General features: G+C 42.9%; 1 protein-coding gene across 1 annotated transcript in view; it reads left to right on the top strand.

Moving 5' to 3' along the window:
* The window catches only part of FAM131C (family with sequence similarity 131 member C), a 340,988-nt gene that overhangs the window by 278,145 nt on the left and 44,400 nt on the right, over positions 1–18,443 (top strand). The window contains exons 5-6 of the mRNA XM_086921681.1: positions 4,465–4,647; positions 9,196–9,306. Coding sequence (XP_086777807.1) covers positions 4,465–4,647; positions 9,196–9,306 — 294 coding nt within the window. The remainder of the gene's footprint in view (positions 1–4,464; positions 4,648–9,195; positions 9,307–18,443) is intronic.

Consider the following 18,443-nt stretch of genomic DNA (forward strand, 5'->3'; position numbering starts at 1 on the left):
ATGAGCAGGACCGCGGTGAGGGCTTGATTGGACGATCTTAGTTGGCGGGTGGGTTTGTAGAAGGACAGGCGATTGTTGAGGCATTCGGGTCCTAGATTGAAGAGGGCCTTGTGTGCGTGGGTGAGAAGGCGGAAAGTAATTCTTTTGTTGACGGGAAGCCAGTGGAGGTCTTTTAGGTGTCCGGTGATGTGATCTTGGCGAGGGATGTCTAATATGAGTCTCGCTGATGCGTTTTGGATGCGTTGGAGTTTTTTACTGTAATTTTGCTGTGATTCCGGCGTATAGTGTGTTGCCGTAATCCAGTCGACTTGTGACCAGTACGTGGGTGACAGTCTTTCTTGTCTCTAGGGGGATCCAACGGAAGATCTTTTTGAGAGTGCGAAGTACGTTGAAGCAAGAGGATGAGACTGCGTTGACTTGTCTGGACATCAAGGGGAGCCAATGCAGTTCCATCAGGATAGTGGTTATTTGATCATATTTAAGCCTAGATGAGATGTGCTGCTGCCTGTAGGATACTCTTAAAGGGTGCCTGTGTGGAGTCTAAGAACCATAGAGAAGGGCACTAAAGCAATTAGTTGCAAGAGTAAGAGGGATTTAACAGCATTTCTGAAGTCGCTTTCTGGAAGAAATGGTTTGACTTTCTTTACTAGAGAGAGCTGGTAGCAAGCCATATTTTTATTTTTTGGCCGTGTGTTCCTTGAGCGTGAAGTTGGTGTGCAGGTTGAATCCAAGTGACTTGGCATTCAGTGTTTATGTCATTGAGCCAAATTGGTACTGGATTTTGTTTATTGCTCTTGGCAAATAACAGGACTTCTGTCTTGGTTTGGTTGAGCTTCAGGTAGGTATGATGTGCACGCAGTGTTTGAGGCACTGGATATCCGAAGCAGAGGAGACTTTCAAGTAGAGTTCTGTATCATCACATATTGGCGAATCTCAATGCTATTATTTGCGAGTAGAGCAACAAGTAGCTCCAGGTAAATGCTGAAGACGGCAGGAGACAATATGAAGCACTGGGGTACTACACAGGTGGTAGGAATAATTTGTGACCTCGAGGTGCCTATGTGAACAGACAATGTCAGTTAGAAAGATAGAAGAACCAATGAAGGAAATTGCCATTGAATCCCATTTGAGAATCCATGTTGTGTATGAGGATGGGATGGTTGACTGTTTCGAAGGAAAACAAATTGTACTAGTAGTCCGTGAAATCACATACACAATTATGTCTCTAAGAAGAGACTGTTTTGCTTCACATGAGGCATATGAGTATGTCAGGCCAATCCTCAGCTAATCACCAGCCTCTAAGGACACATCTTTGCTGTAATCCTTTCCTCTCTCTGGTTCATTAGAGCTGCTTTACTGTTTTGTATTATTGCTGGATTTGTATAGAGCTTCAAACCCCTGACGATGTGGTCAAGCACTTTCACACAACTCTATGTGACATGCATGGTAGTAAGGGTCTTGCTTGACAGAGTGCCCAACATGAGAGGTTTTTCGGGGTCATGCATGGAGACCACAGTTGTACTTCTGAATTGTTATACATTACTGCGCATCCACATGCAGTGGCGTCAAAATGAGTGAGAGATGGGACGCGCCACCTTATAAGGTGTTGTTATGTGTGATTGTAAGAGGGTACGAATGTATTGTGGCCTGCTTGTAGAATGCGTTTGTGTAGTGCACAATTGGTAGAGACTGCTCATACCATGTGTTAGCTACTAACTATATAGCTTATTTTCTTATTTACATCATATGTGGTTATCTTGCATAGATTCTGCATGGATTGCATAGATTCTTCTGGACCTAAGTTGGACACTCTGGTTTTCAAGATAACTACTATGTAATGTGTCTTTTTTTACTCATTGGGCCTGATTAGGAGTCAGGTGGTAAATTGCAATCCCGGTGTAAACAGGAATCTGCACAGGGACCGAGTTACAAATTGTGTAACGATTATCACACTCACACAATTCTGCACCGACATACATCTGAAAATACAGCAGGCAAAATTGTCATTTCTTGTGCAATGAATTTTGCCTCTGCAAGCTATCCTTCATGACAAGAAATATTTACCATACCCTGTAAACAACTTACTCAGGGGTGAAGCTATTTGGCTTGTGCGGTAAATACTCGCAGCGTTTTGCAAAACTCACAATACGGAGATTTGTGGGTAAAGCATTGTATGAGGACAGCTATAAAATCTGGCATGAACTCGGACTTCCTTGGCATCCACACTAGAGCATGCACAGACCTTTACCAACCGGAAATCATCTACTTCCCCTGGTAATCTGTGTTTTTTTCCCTTTTGATTTGTTAAATAACCTCTAACTTTGCATTTGCCCTTATCAGGGCGATATGGAAATCTACTTGCATCTTTTTTAATCCACCTCATCTTCTTCAGTGTACGTCTTTACGTTTATAATTGAAGCATATATGTATATTTAGTTAACAAGAAATTATATGTTACACACCTCAAGGATGCCAGGCACTTGCCCGCACTCACCTGAAGCAGGACAGGTCTGCATGTTTTATGACATCACTGCTTAGTTTCTATAACCGTGGATCAACTCTGTTTCACTTTTGTGACTTCTCATTAAAGTGAAAAATACGACACAAACCCGGCTCATTGCCTTATAATACCTGGGTGCCAACACATTTCCATTTTCTTCTCTTTGCCCCGAGCATTTTCCTCCTCTTCGCTTTAAGTGTCACTGTGTCAGGAGCATCCCATCACAGGGCTTAAGCTGATTGACCTGTGGGGGCGAGCCATTTCGTTTTAGTTCTTTGATTACCATCACATCTTTAGGTCTTGCCTACAGACAGCTTTTGCTGTGTGACGAGAGCTCATGTCTTCACACAACACATATTCCATATTCTACAACACACATAAAGATAAAGAAAGGGTCTTTTGATGGCCTCTCTGAGCCATTGGCTAAAGTGGCTCAGCTGGCTCTAGGCATTGGATGTCAGATTGCCTGTCAGTAATGGTATCAGCCCACCGTTTTTCACGAATGTTTACTACTTAAAAAGTAGTTCACACACATTTTTTTTTATTTATTGGTAGTGCCTCTGCACACTCCTTTAAAGCGCTGACCTCCACCCTGTTGACTTTTTTGAGGTGCCCCCAAGACCGTCTCTTTTCCGCTTAACTAGTTTTTACGGCTTGATTCACTTGTAAGTGCTTCGTGCACTTTGTCTTTCAAGCAGTAAAGTGAAAAAAATGTCCACCCCCACCTCTCAGTGCATTAATTGCGATACTATATATATATTTTTTTATTTTGCCGGTTTTGTATAGAGCGAACAAGACCCTTGAGGGTATCAGAGCGCTTTACAGGGCAAATATAGGTGAATGGCATATACATATAAATACACAGAATTATGTGAATACAGTATTGGTAACTATTAGAGATTAGCACATATCTACAAGAGTGTATAAGAAAAAGTTTGTGAAGTTGGACATGAGAATCGATACTTAGTGGAATATGTGATGCATGCGCATACACGGTGTTCCAAGATGACTTTCTTATGCACACATAAATGTGCGTGCCTTGCAACACGTACACACGCATGCACCATGATGCCTGCACACACGAGTTATGATATGGCGGCAGATATTTTAGCATTTTTTTTTTTACTTTACCATTCCAACATGGCCTATGGCCATGTTAGAAATGTAAACTAATGAAAAAATGGCCACAATGTGCCACTGCAAATAAGAACTGGTGAAACCATTAGGCCGGCACTCGCCTTCTAAAATCAAGACCTGTGAACGTATGCTTTACAAACACACATTATGTTATGTTATGTTATGTTATGTTATGTTATTTTATGTTATGTTAAGACCTACCGGCTTTCCGAAGCTTGTTCACAATCATTTGGCAGTGGATTTATCTGGACAAGGTAGAGAGTAGCAAAGAATGGCTGGGATATGTGAATTTTCAAAAGCAGAAGCCAATAATTCACTCAAACACACAAACATTGATGGGAGGAATGCTTTCAATACGTTTAACCAATGGCAAACACTGGTGGTAGTATTCCAAGCCATCGTTCTTTATTGCTCACCAGGCTACCTCAGATTGCAAGCATTCCTTCCATCACATTTGTGTGTTTCGTGTACCACTATTAATTCACTGACAGGCAAGTTGTGCGATTTCTTGACAAAATGGTGCCTTGTAAAAGACAGTCTGCCAGTGTAGAGACTATCATATGAATGACTCTGTCTCGTCTTTTGGATTTTCAGAGGCAGCTGTGCTTGGCACGTGAATCATTTGACCTCATTACTACTACCACTCAGCAAGCACTGATCTTAGTGCACTTTTCCACCATTCCCACCCATCCATCTGCTTGTGAGATAGTCCAGGACTTTCTTGACTAGAGCATCCCTTCCACACACCTGCTTGCATGTCTTTTCTCCAGGCCTCTAGTTGAGAAAGACCCTCATCCTAATGCCTGTGTGACTTATGTCCCCTCTAGGATTAGTACAGACCATCAAGGACCACATCACCAAACCAACAGCCATGGCACGTGGCCGCGTTGCCCACCTGATAGAGTGGAAGGGTTGGAGCACACAGCAGACTGGCTGGGACCCTTCGCTGACCGACGAAGAGCATTACTCCTGCCTCACGGATGAACTGAAGGAAGCCCGATTCGCTGCAGGTACCTATGGTTGGGGGGCATGAGGGTTGTGGTGTAACACTGTGGTAATGAACATACTGTGTAGAACATGGCAGGAGGTTCAACTTTAGGGCACTGAACATGTGACAGTCGTAGTGGCTCCACATCAAAGTAACTCTGGATGGATCACTCAGTCCTCCAAAGCCTGGAGTTCAAGCCCCTCCTGCCCCCAAGTCGAAGCTGTTGCAGTTAGGGTGGCTTCCTACAGATTGTGAGGCATGTGAGAAGACATGCACTGTACAGTAGACGATCCTGGTGACCAGACTTGGCATGGCTGTCTACCTTCATGACGTGGGCACTCATTTACTCAGCCTCAGAGACTTACTGATGTGACCACTCGCAGTGAGAAACCTGACCTCCCCGCATTGAGAATCCCTCCAGGAGGTTTATTTTCCACGCTCGCGATCGACAACTTGATGTTGCTGATCGCGAACGAGGAAAAAGTCTCGCCGGGATGCTGATTTTGCTCACTCGCAGTCGCCAACTTGACGTTCAGGACCGCGAGCAGGCAAAAAATGCCTGGTACACTACGCATTTTTGCACTGTGCTACTTTCAATTTGCGTAGTGCATAGTAGCGCAAACTACGCACGTTCCGCGAGCGTAGCGTAGTACTACGCCCAGGGTTACTTAAGGCCTGATAACAAGTGACCTGTTCAATCGTGATCCCTGTGCATGGACTGTACTTACAAGTGGTGTGATGTATATCACATCCGGTAATTGTTGCAGTAAATATTGCACCCTTCATTCAAATTTGGCATGTGAATCCTTCCCAATTTTAACAAGGGAAAAAAGCATGCAATCTACTGGGACATGTGGATTTTGCTGCCACAAGCACTAATATTTGCATGTTATTCCCGTAAAAGTGGAAATATGCAATAATTATTACATCCCATAAATTCAGAACACCTATGTGTCGGATTTCTTTCAGATGCAACAATATCGGCTTACTTGTAATCTGTAATTAGCCCTTTGTGAGAAGGTCCCAGATTCATTCGATATTTTCTCACATGAGTCCATGTGAGCTCTGTTCTAAGGTATTTGGAGTAGGTCCTGGAAAAAAAGATTCTAGAGACATGTGTTGCTAGGTCCTAGAGAAATGGTGAGCTATGGTCATGGATGCATTAAATATGTATTACATATAAAGGAGGACAAAGGTGGGTTGTGGGAATGTGCTTTGTTACTACGTGTCTGTATCATCACTATGGGCCTGATGATGAGTGTGGTAAAATGGGAGGAGTATTTACAGCACCTGTTATTCACCTCCTATTCCGTATATTCATACGTGGCAACTTTTCGAACCTGGTAAGAGGGAGATATGGGAAAAAAAGGGGGAACTTACTTTTCCCATTGATTTACATTGAAGAGGAGAAGATTTTAGTCGGAAAACCCCCAAAATAAACCCATTTGGCCCACAAAATCGTAATTTAACCACAAATTTGTAAACAGGGCTAGAGTATGTGAACATTTTACGCCCACTGCTTAGCAGATATATTCATTGTACTCACAATCGGTCACTCTGTGACATCCGCCTGTTCTAAACCAAGGTTACACAATGAAGGCACCACTAGGATGCCTTCCAATAAGTCAAACCCTGCATGAAAAAAAAAACGTGGCAGTGCTTGTGATCAGTTGTAATGCAAATTGATGGGCCCCCATGCACAATACGGTGACTGCCCCTGGTTCTCCCATATGTCGTAGATATTCGTTGGCAATGAAGGATATACGGGCCTCTTGAAGGGTTGGAGGTCCCCTAAAGGGTTGGGACTACCCTGCGCATTAAGGGCAGGAGGGGCCTGTTACGTCCCTGTTTGGGTTTTCCTGTGGACTTAAGAACAATGAAGGGACTGTGGATTAATTGATGGGGAAGTGGCACCCATCCTCTTGCTATGACATCATACGCTGTGCATGCAATACGAACAGGGTCATTTAGAAGACAAAAGTACATCCTAACTCTTCTTCTCCGATTCACATATTTGTTTGCTGAGGAAAAATATATATTATAAACACACGCTATAGAGGGGAGGCGATGTGGACCATGGACTATCGCTGCTGACCGTACAAAAGGAAGTTGCTTTTTATCTGCTGTCAGCCAAATAGTACATGGTCTCTGCTATTTAGCCAGGAGTTAGATAAATAGCAGAGAAAATTCACTATTTACCTAGCAGCTGGGTAAATGACTGCCACCTGATTTGATTTGATTTGATTTATAATTTGTAGAGCATGACAATTACCCTAAGGCATCAAGGCTCTAGAGACCGACCGTCCCGAAAAAGAGATGGAGAGGAGAAGAAACCCGGATAGATGCTAGATCAAAAAGAGCCAGGTCTTAAGAGCCTTTTGGAATGGAGGCAGAAGGGGAATAGACCTAAGGGCAAGGGGAAGGGAGTTTCAAAGTTTACCCGCTGCCACCGAGAATGCTTTGTCCCCCCACTTCCTCTTTTTGGTTCTTGCCAATTGCATTTGGAATGAGGATCGAAAGGGTCTACTGGGCGAGTGCCAACTGAACATTGTTTTTAATCTTGACGGGTAGGAGAGAAGCAGTGACTTGTGAACCATACAGAGTGATTTGAAGCTAATATGTTTCTTAATAGGAAGCCAGTGCAGAGATTCTAGTCCCTTCCTGGCGGATTGTTTCCTGGAAATGTCCAGAACTAGTCTTGCCAGTGCATTCTGAAGCACCTGGAGTTTATACTGCATACTCTTATTGGCGACCAAATACAGTGAGTTGCAGTTGTCGAGTCTGGACATTAATAAGGCTAGTGCTACCTGTATTTGTGCTGGTCGTTGGATAAAAGGAAAGATTTATTTTAGCATCTTTATGAGCCAGGAGCTGGTCGAGATGGTACGGTTCATTTGGATACCAAAATTGAGCTTACTATCCAACATTACTCCAAGCTTCTTGGCCTTCTGCCTCAGGACAGGACAGCATCCTAAGGATTGAAACCAGCACTTACTGTTCCACTTTGAAGTCCATGATCCAAATATCATCACTTCTGTTTTCTCCCCATTAAGTTTCAGAAAGTTAGCAGACAATCATTCTGGCACCTTAAACATGCATCAAAGAATATTTTCTGACGTTGAGCATGGACCTTTGGGGATAGAAACCATGATCTGTGTGTCATCTGCATATGACACTACCTCCAGTCTGAATGAGTGAATCACGGTTGCTAGGAGTGCCACGTAAAGATTAACGAGAGTAGGACTCAGAGACGATCCCTGTGGAACTCCACAGGGTAGAACAAAGGAGTCTGAGTGAAAAGCTTGTAATTTCACCCTTTGGGATTTCCCTGTTAGGAATGAAGACAGGAGGGCTAGTGCTTGATGCGAAACACCAAGACTCTGAAGTCTTGCCTGCAGCAAAGTAGGTGCTGACAGATCCAGGAGAATCAGCACTACCCCCTGTCCATCATCCACAGTACACCTGATGTAACCAGTGGCTGATATTAAAGCTGTTTCCGTCCCATGATGTTTCCGGAATCTATACTGGGAATCATTAAACCATGATTGTTGTTCTTCCATTTCCATGAGCTGCTTATTGATATGCAGCTCCAAGATTTTAGCTGGAACTGGAAGCAAAGATATGGGATAGTAGTTCTTGCAGTCTCCTGGATCTAGATTTGTTTTTTTAGGAGCGGCCTAATAATGGCTTGTTTCCAACTGTGCGGATAGATTCCGGATAGAATCACATTATTCATGAGTTCACAGAGGGGTTCTGCTATGGTGTTTGCTGCCATATGGAGAACTGCTGCTGCAGCTGCTTACAAAATAAGGATGCAGGTTCACCTCCTGGCCAGTGGCGGCTCCTCCACTATGGCGTAGGAGAATCATCCCCTGCTGGCCAGCTGAGAGAAAGGAAAAAGAAAATAATAATAAAGGGGTATTATTGTCATTTTATTTTTCCTCTTTGGGGTGAGCCATGCCATGACAGGCACAGTAGGGGAGGGGTGGGCATGATGGTTTGGTCGGTGGCCTTAGGACAGCCAACCATTCATGCGCATTAACATTTCCCTAACCCGAGTTGCATTGACGGTTGGGGAGAACAGCAGGCGTAGGCTCCCAGTCCCCTTTGGAGTGGAAAACAACCCTGCTAAGGCCAATCCCAGTACTTCTTTCATACTGGCCAGCATGAGAGAAGCGCTGGGATTAGCTGTGGGGAGTCTGGGAGCCTCAGCACATACACAGCAGAGAAGAGCGGCAGAACAGAGACCGGCGAGGAGCAGGTAAGTTATTTTCCATGTTTTTGTTTATTTTGTCGCCTGCCCGTCTCCTCCACCCCATCCCCTGCCACTCTGCTGCGAGACCTGCCAGTACGGCTCCCGGCCTCAGTTCAGCGTACTATAATTCTGGAAAAATTACTTAAACTGAGCTCACTTTGCCTAAGTAAATGTTGGAAACAAGTAACCACTTTGGTTGTGTCGTTAAACGTTCTAATGCCCTTGGCCAGTTTGCACTATAAAGAAACCACAAAAAATGCAAATAAAAGAAGTAACACTGCATTTCTGTTGGCTTTTATCATGAATTTTATATAGGAGTGGCAGAGCAGTTTGCAGTAACTGAGGCGACGCTGAGTGCCTGGTCCTCGCTTGAAGATGAAGAAGTGCATTATGGGAATGGATCCCAAGAGGTCATACAACTTCAAGGTACAGTGCATTCTCTTGGTGGTCGTCAGAATAAGCGCTGCACAGCTCTCCTTATCCTGGCCTACATACAGGTTCTCCTGCTTAACATAATATTGTATTATATTGTCATTGGATTTATATAACGCTCACAATTCATGATCAGGTTTTGAAGCGCTTCACAGTGAGTGGTATGCTATGCCAGAAGTGAAGATTAAGGTTTAATCCAGTGGTTATTGATAAGTTTGTTAATTGAGATTAGTTTTGTACTCCATAGAAAATAATTTCACCCGTTTGCCCCAGGTTCTTGTAGTAGATAGATTAAAATGGGTTCGGTGTGGTCATTAGTAGGAGCTATGCAAGTTCTTGCAAACGGTTGATGGGATGAAGAGGTAAGCCATAGAAGGTTATGTTTTGTTAGGTTGCATGGGTATGGTTCAAAGAAGGGGAGGTTGTGATCAATTAAATGGGGGGATCACTTACACAATATCGTCGCAAATAATATCGTTAACAAAAATATTGTGTCAAAAATATTGTTTACCACAATATCGCACTCCTATACTTATAATGGTAAATGCAAAAATATCGGGAAAAATATAATTGACACTAATATCCAAAAATAGACACAAACATCTATTTTTTACTACAAAGTTTATAGTAGTATATTAAAATAGTTTAATATTAAATGAAATAAAAAATAAAACAAATAACATTCCACTAATATTACATACTATGTATAAATAGGTACTTATATAAACACACAGATATATATATGTTCGTATATAACATGCATATATATATATATATATAGTGTACCTTTTTGATATTTTAAATGTATTAGTATGAAAACAATAAATATATATATATAAATATATATATATGTATATATGTATATATAAATATATATATATATAATATAATTAATAAAAATATGTATTGTACATTATATCAATTTGTCAAATGTTCTACATTGATTAATATGAAGAAATATGTGTAACTATATTTAAAATATTAATACAATTAATATATGCAAAATCAATATTTTTATTCATTGTTACATATATATATCAAAACAAAACCCTTTCAGGCATAGAGTGACGCATAAATTATGCAAAAACGAAGGAGAGAACTCTGGGTAGTTCTCCAGTTTAGGTGGAAAGCAGCTCCTGTTGGAGCACTCTCAACACCAGCGACACTCTAGATCTGCTCACCTAAAATGTCTGTTTTCTATCAAAGTCTTTAAGCATAGGATTAGCACAGTGCTATCCGCGCCGAGATAGAAATGGACAAAGTCTTTTGCCATTTCTACAGCAAAGTCTTTAAGCATAGGACTAGCACAGTGCTGTCCTTGCCGAGCTTTAAAATGACAAAAGCCATTTATCACTCCAGGCACAGTATTACAGCTTTGAATTGGTAAAATACCAACTCAAGCCAACCTGAAATGAGTAAAAGCAACCCCTGACACAGTGTTTCGCTCTAATTAGAGCTCTTCAGAGAGGTATAGCTTTGTCAATACACAAGGGAGCATCCAGTATAAGTCAAAACAAAACCCTTTCATGCATAGAGTGACGCATAAATTATGCAAAAAATAAGTAGAGAACTCTGGGTAGTTCTCCAGTTTAGGTGGAAAGCAGCTCCTGTTAGAGCACTCTCAACACCAGCGACACTCTAGATCTGCTCACCTAAAATGTCTGTTTTCTATCAAAGTCTTTAAGCATAGGATTAGCACGGTGCTATCCACGCCGAGATAGAAATGGACAAAGTCTTTTGCCATTTCTACAGCAAAGTCTTTAAGCATAGGACTAGCACAGTGCTATCACATGACATCTCATGACGGAACATCCAACAACCGCCACATTCTACTTCCTGCCAAAACTGCACAAAAACCCACTTAAACCACCAGGGCGTCCAATTGTGTCATCAAAAGGGTCACTTTTGGAACCTATGGCCAGTTACATCGATTTCTTCTTAATGCCATTTGTGATGAATCTTAACTCATATTTAAAAGGCACGACCAACCTCTTGAGACACCTCAAGGAACTAACATCGCAAAAAGCGTACTTGCTAATAACAATGGATGTAATATCCTTATACACCAATATTGAAAATACTGTTGGTTTATTAGCTTGTAGCATCTTCTTGCGGGAAAGAAACATTCAGTATGCTCGACATAATCAGATGCTGATAGATATTATCGAAATATGCTTAACACAGAATGTATTATTCTTTGGCAATGAAATTTATCTACAAACCAAGGGGTGTGCAATGGGGTTCTCTTTCAGCCCAGCATATGCTTGTCTTGTAATGGGGTGGCGGGAACAAACAGTGGGATGGCACCCCAACAATGACAAGTATGTGAATAGGATCACGAAATGGGTGTGTTATATAGATGATCTCCTAATTGTGTGGGATGGCACAGTTGCAGAGTTTCAAAAATACTTTGCAATTCTCAATTCAACTGAAGCCAAACTGAAATTCACCTATACCACCAGCAATGATCGTGTTACATTTTTATACACAGAGATCTATATACGCAATAATGAAGTACACACTACACTACATCGGAAAGAGACCTCTACTAACGCTACACTCCATGCAACCAGTTTTCACAAATCCACAGTCATTGAAAATATTCCGTACGCCGAATTTTTGAGAATTCGTAGAATTTGTTCGGAGGAGAGTGAATGGCAAGAGAACAGTAAAAAAGCAGCTGTGAGATTCAAAGAACGAGGATACAACGACTACAGCATCAAAAGAGGATGGATGAAGGCTAATCAAAAATCAAGGCAGGACATTCTAAAAGTAAAAATGAAACCACAAACAAGTGATCAAGGAACAACTGAACCCATAAGACTAATAATTGATGTGAAACTAAAGAAATCAACCGGATCTTAAGAAAGAATTGGAAATTGTTGCAGATGGATCCAACAATAGGAAAACTAATGGGAAACCGTCCAAACATAACCTATCGGCGAGCACAAAACATGAGGGACAAACTAGTCCACAGTCATCATCAGGCTTCCGTCAAATAGACAGGAATTCAATGGTTACAAACGAAGGGGTTCAGAAAATGCTCAAACTGCAAAGTGTGTCAGATCGCCAAAAATACCAACCAGGTGGAACTAACTAATAAAAAAATGTGGCAAATCAGAGAACTGATCACGTTCAAGAGCCAGTGTGTGGTCTACATGATGGAGTGTCCGTGTTCCCTTAAATACATAGGGAGCACGGTTTGTGAACTCAGGAAGAGGATTTCAGAACACGTACGCGCCACAGTCAACAGGGATCGCAGCAATGCGGTCGCTAAACATATGGAGATAAACCATGAAGGGGACTGGAAATTACTTACTTTCTGGGCACTCGAAACGATTCCCCCAAATGAGAGAGGGGGGAAGCGCGAAAAGAAACTACGACAGCGAGAATCCAGGCAAATCCTAAATTTCAGGACTTTAACTCCTTTTGGCCTGAATCAGAGTGAGGGGTGCTGGGTGGGGATACTTGGCTGCTGGCATGATTGGGATGCTGGGGTGGGAGTGGGGGGTGTTCTATGAGGAGGCATTCATTGACTGGACTATGTGCGTGGACTCTATTCTAGTGTGTGCACCGGTGCTGGTGGGGCGAGGGGGGCCCCTATTTCGTTGCCCTTGTTGGCACTATTGTGCTTATTGTTGATCTATCTATGGCTGCTCTGAATGCAAACACACAATTGACCTGCTTGTCCTGGAACGTTCGAGGTTTGAATGATGCTAAAAAGTGTCGCAATGTCATTGTCTATCTAGATAGACATCATGTACAGGTTGCCATGTTACAAGAAACCCATTTGTCACCACAAGGTAGGACCACCTTTGCGAGTAGATAGGCCGGGGACCGCACTTTCTCCTCATATTCCACCTATGCGAGGGGGGTTGCCATTCTTGTCGCCCGCAGTGTACCGTTTCAGAGACTTGGAGAACTGGTTGATAGGGAGGGCCGCTTTGCATTGTTGTGGGGCAGACTGGGTCGCGACACATACACATTTGTGGTCACGTACTTTACTCGCCCAGGTTGCCGCTTACTTATCATCCTAATCTCACCCTTTTGTGGGAACAAGGTTTCCGCAACCTTTGTGCTAGGGTTCACATTACCTGTTGGGGTGACCTGTTCTCCGACGGTCGTTTTAAATCGGCGGACCTTTTCTTTGCAACACATAACCACACCCCTCTCGAGCTTTTTTATTATATACCTCTGCGAGCAGGGATGAGAGACATCCTGCCCGACTTTCCGACGAGCCCGAGGTCCTGCCTCCACTACATTTCCTATTGTGCTCGCAAGACGGGGCCCATTTGGTCTCCGGCCTTTACCGCCAGCTCAGGGGTGCTGCTCCGATGCCGGAATCGAGTGCTCGGATGCGCTGGTCTACCGAGCTTGCCACTGACATTACAGACGAGCAATGGCACCATTGCTGTGCGCTCACCTCCCGCATCTCTGCTAGTAGCAGATTGAAAATCATCCACTATAAATTCCTACAACGGGTGTACTACACGCCGGCGAGTAAACGAAGATTTGGCCTGGCGGATGATGATCGCTGCGAGCGCTGTCGCGCGGAACATGCCGACTTTCTACATTTGGCATGGGAGTGCCCCCAGGTGGCGTGCTACTGGCAGCAGGTGACAGATGCTCTCGCAGAGATGGCGGGGGAGGCGGTACCTATGGATCCATTGGTGACACTTCTTGGGTATACTCTGCAGCTCCCTAGGGCTTGCCGGAAATTCGTTGATACCGCATTACTCTTAGCCAAAAGGCGTGTGGCATGCAGATGGGGCCGAGGCAGGGCGCCCAAATTTAAGGACTGGCTGGCGGACTTGACCTACTGTCAAGAACAACATACAACATTCGCTGAATTATTGCCCATCTCGAGTCGGCCCAGCGACATCTGGGATCCACTGGTGGGCTATTTACTTGCACGCTCCGAAGACCTAGATCCGACGGGGGACCACCCTGTTACAGTTTAGCGTCCTGGCTCGAACTCTAGACCTGACCATAGACCCCACTCACGTATACACACTTCCTTTCTGGACGGTCCTCGCAGGGACCTCTTGCCCTCTGGCTGTAGTGATTTTACCTACTTTCCGGGCCCCACGCGGTGCCTGACATCGTAGACCTCCCTCCTCAGGTTGCCTATCATTTCTCCTCTATCATACAGGGAATCCCTACGCCATACCCGACACATGCTAGTGGACCTTCTGTTAGGTAACACACCAGGGCACCGCACGCATCACTATTTTTTGGATACTGATGGTTTGAATGTTGGGACAGTTGTGCTGCGGCTATAGTACTATGCCCACCTCTGCCTGCCTGGACTGCTACACCAGCTCACTATCAATTATCCTTCTGTGCGAACATGAATTGCCTCTTAGTTACTCTACCGTTGGGGTGTTTCGTTAGCTGTTATGAACATGAACAAAACTTTCAAAAACAATGTTCTGCTGCTGCTCATCCTGAACTGCCCTGCAACACCGGCTGTGTTAATATCCTCCCTCACATATATGCTGTACCGCCGGGCCTCAGGGATGCCGGTCACGAGGCTGTGTTATGGTTACTTTATTATGCTGCCAGCCTCCGGGTTGTAGGCGCGAAAAGCTGTGTATTACGTTTCATCTTGCACAATAAAGCAGATTTGAACTCCAAATAAAGTATTTAAAATCAGTACTTTTTATAATACAATGGTGAATGCATAATACATGTACATCGATAAAGTTGGATGGCATTTATATTTTGAAAAAACTCCCAATCAGATATAGGCATTCAAAGGGCAACTACATCCCCCAGGATGCATCAGGTATGGCGTTCTGTTTGTCAGTAATCACATGATGTGGGGAAAGTGTTTTTATTGGTTAATTTGTTTGCAACCATGTAACCGTGATCAAGCTATCAAGTATAGCGAAACGCGTTGGTTGTCTCCAGATACCTTTTCGAATTAAATAATGAAGATTGGGGAATTGAACAACTTGTGAGTGTCTTTCATTGAATCTTTGCGGGAAGATTGTTTGGGATAATATTTTGTGGTGAGGTTCCACCACGGATTATGCACCAAATGCAGAAGCGCCTGAGGTCTGTGCGCGAGTGAGCCATTTTCGGGGATATATATATATATATATATATATATATATATATATATATATATATATATATATATATACATATATGCCACGAACTCCGCCAAGTCCCAAAGGAAAACTCCAGGAAAATAACGAAACCGGACCCAAACGGATAATTTGCAAAAGTTTATAATTTATTCCATCCTTCGTGCATAGAACACGCCGCCATGACGCGTTTCGGGACCTCCGCCCCTTGATCACCTGACATATATATATATATACTAGCTTACCCGTCGCGCGTTGCTGCGATCTCAGAAGAAAGGAAATTTAAGGAAACTTGTTATGATAACATTCAATTTACATTGTGTCATTTTTATTGAAACTTATTCATTTTAATATGGAAAACATTTTAAAGTGTTGTTTTAATTCTGTTTATTTATTCGAGTGCTTGTGGATACATGGTATTTTTTGTTTTTCCTTCTGTTGTGTACACAAATAAATCAGAAGGTTTTCCAGCGCGTGAGCTGGCCACATACAGTTGTCCATGTGAGAAGCACGGATTCTCCAAATATAGTCGACACACTTGCAGTGATTGTCCTTGTGATTTGTTGATGGTCATTGCAAAAGCGAGTCGCACCGTAAACTGAAAACGTTTAGTATTGGAAAGATCATGAGGGCCCTGGAGGGCCTGGGGACCGATATTTAACAATTTTTTTTGCCAGAAACCTTCGCGGGAGTGCACTCAGCAACTTTTAACATTTTTTTTTTTTTTTAGTTGCCAGAAACCTTCGCAGGAGTGTACTCAACAACTTACCAAAGTTTCATGGCGATCGGATGAATGGTGTAGTAATGCATAAAGGACAACAGACATACTTTCGTTATATATATATAGGCAATGTCGTCCGGTGACGAAGTTATTGAGCAGCAGTAAAGAACGAGTCGGAATTGTGCTCGTTGTGTTTAAAAATAAGATAACAGAACTGTAACAACATGGACAAGGACGAAATAGACAAGCAGCGGGAGGAAGCCGCATTGTCACTCTTTGATGCCACAGATACATCTTCTGGCCGTAATCAAGAACAGATTCAAAACGAACTTGGCAACTCACAAACGAAGGATTTAAAGCAATTATTTAAAGAGCTGGTTAAATTGCGCAAAGCCGAATGCACCAAGTGGTGGGAGCACAAGTCCCTTAGTAAATATGAGGAAGTGGGGCGTGTACCACGAGGACTGAGGATTCTATTGGCCCCCAGTTTCGATAACCCAGATCCAGCCATGCTTCAGGAATGGGGCGAAAGTAACCTGGCTGCATCGATGAATTTAGTATGTATACTAATTAAATATGCCGCCAGTGACCGAGCCAAGTTGTTGGATAAAATCAAAGCTTTGGAATTAGAAATTGATGCCTGCCAGAATGCTGTAGAAACCAAAAAACTCACAGACAACATGAATGAGCAATTGCGCAAACACGAAGAGAAAATAAAAACCCGCAAGGCTACAAAATTTACTCGTGGCGCAGATGATTATCGTCTGGGGAGGATTTTTACTTTCTCCAAAAAATATAATTCGGCTAAAAGGCAGGCATATACCAAAAAGAAGAATGCTTCTGCTTCCAACTCCAATAACGCTCTGCCAGCTGGCAGCTCCGGCCCTATCACATCTAATGCAATCGATGCTCATGGAATGACACAGCATACCGACTCATCGACAACTAGTGCATCCAGCATGGAATCACTATCCTTTGGCTCTACCAATAGTGATTTAAACTTAATGGGACTGGAAACATTAAATATCCAGCAGGAAATGGATTTTGTGGTGGACGAGAGGCTCCAAACTCTGAGATCATGGCAAAACAACCCACAGCCAAACAAAGGAGGAACAAACGTAGGAAAGAACGACGACGCACAAGGAAGCAATGCCGGGGAACAACTTCAGCAAAAGAAAAAGAAAAAAACATGGGGGAGACGTCGATAAAGAGTAATACCATTATCAATCTCTCCAACGTGGTCCTTGACAAAGCGGAAGAGCAATTACTAGCATTGGGTTTAAATTTCTCACCAATTCAACATTTTGATTACACTACCACTAGGGTAGACGTCTTCTGCTTTATAAGGAAACTGAAACTGAAGAAACACTTTGCCCTACAAACAGCTAAGGATTTGGATGCCCAAGATGAAATTGTGAGAGAAAATGAAATCATGTCATTAAGGGCATCCGATACACATGTTTTCCTTGATGCTAATGATTTACTGAACACAAATGACGATTTAGAACATGAAGCAGTGGGCTCTACTCAAGATCGTCTCAGACAAATCCCTATTCCTCCTAAAGGTGCAGGTTTGAGCCCTTTATTAAGCAAATCAAAATTCTTACCACTGATGCCAAGGGACGCGATCGACATCTTTCACGATTGCGTCACAAATGACATTAAAAAGCTGCACACGGAAACCAACAACAAACGTTGTAAGAAAGAGACATACACCAGGATGGCCTATAACAAATTAATGAGGAAACTTGATAATAACCCTGACATAGTGATCAAGAGGTCGGACAAGGGGGGCAATTTGGTGATTTGGCCTAAAGTAGATTATATTATTGAGGCCAAACGCCAACTAGAAGACCCCGCTTGTTATATAAAAAGTACCCAAAAGGAATACGACAAAGCGATATCTAATCTACATAAGTCTTTGAATCAATGGAAGAGGGAAGGTCTTATTTCATCAGAAGAACACAAATATATGTATGTGAACTTTCCAATTCTACCCTCTCTTTATCTCATCCCGAAAGTGCACAAATCCGTACAACCGATACCAGGCAGGCCGATAGTTTCGGCCATTGGGAGTGCAGGAGAAAAAGCGGGAGAATACATTGATTTCTTTTTACAAGACTTTGTCAAGTAACTTCCCAGCTTCACTCGAGACACTAGTGATTTTATATCTAAAATATCTACGCTTGAATGGGAAGATGATATGCTATTGATCTCGCTTGACGTTGAATCGCTGTATACCAGCATAGATCATGATAAGGGGTTATCTGCTGTACAACACTACCTTTCCAGTAGACCAATCCAGTACTATGAACATA

Source organism: Lissotriton vulgaris, chromosome 5 (genome assembly GCF_964263255.1).
Source record: "Lissotriton vulgaris chromosome 5, aLisVul1.2, whole genome shotgun sequence".
NCBI lineage: Eukaryota > Metazoa > Chordata > Amphibia > Caudata > Salamandridae > Lissotriton > Lissotriton vulgaris.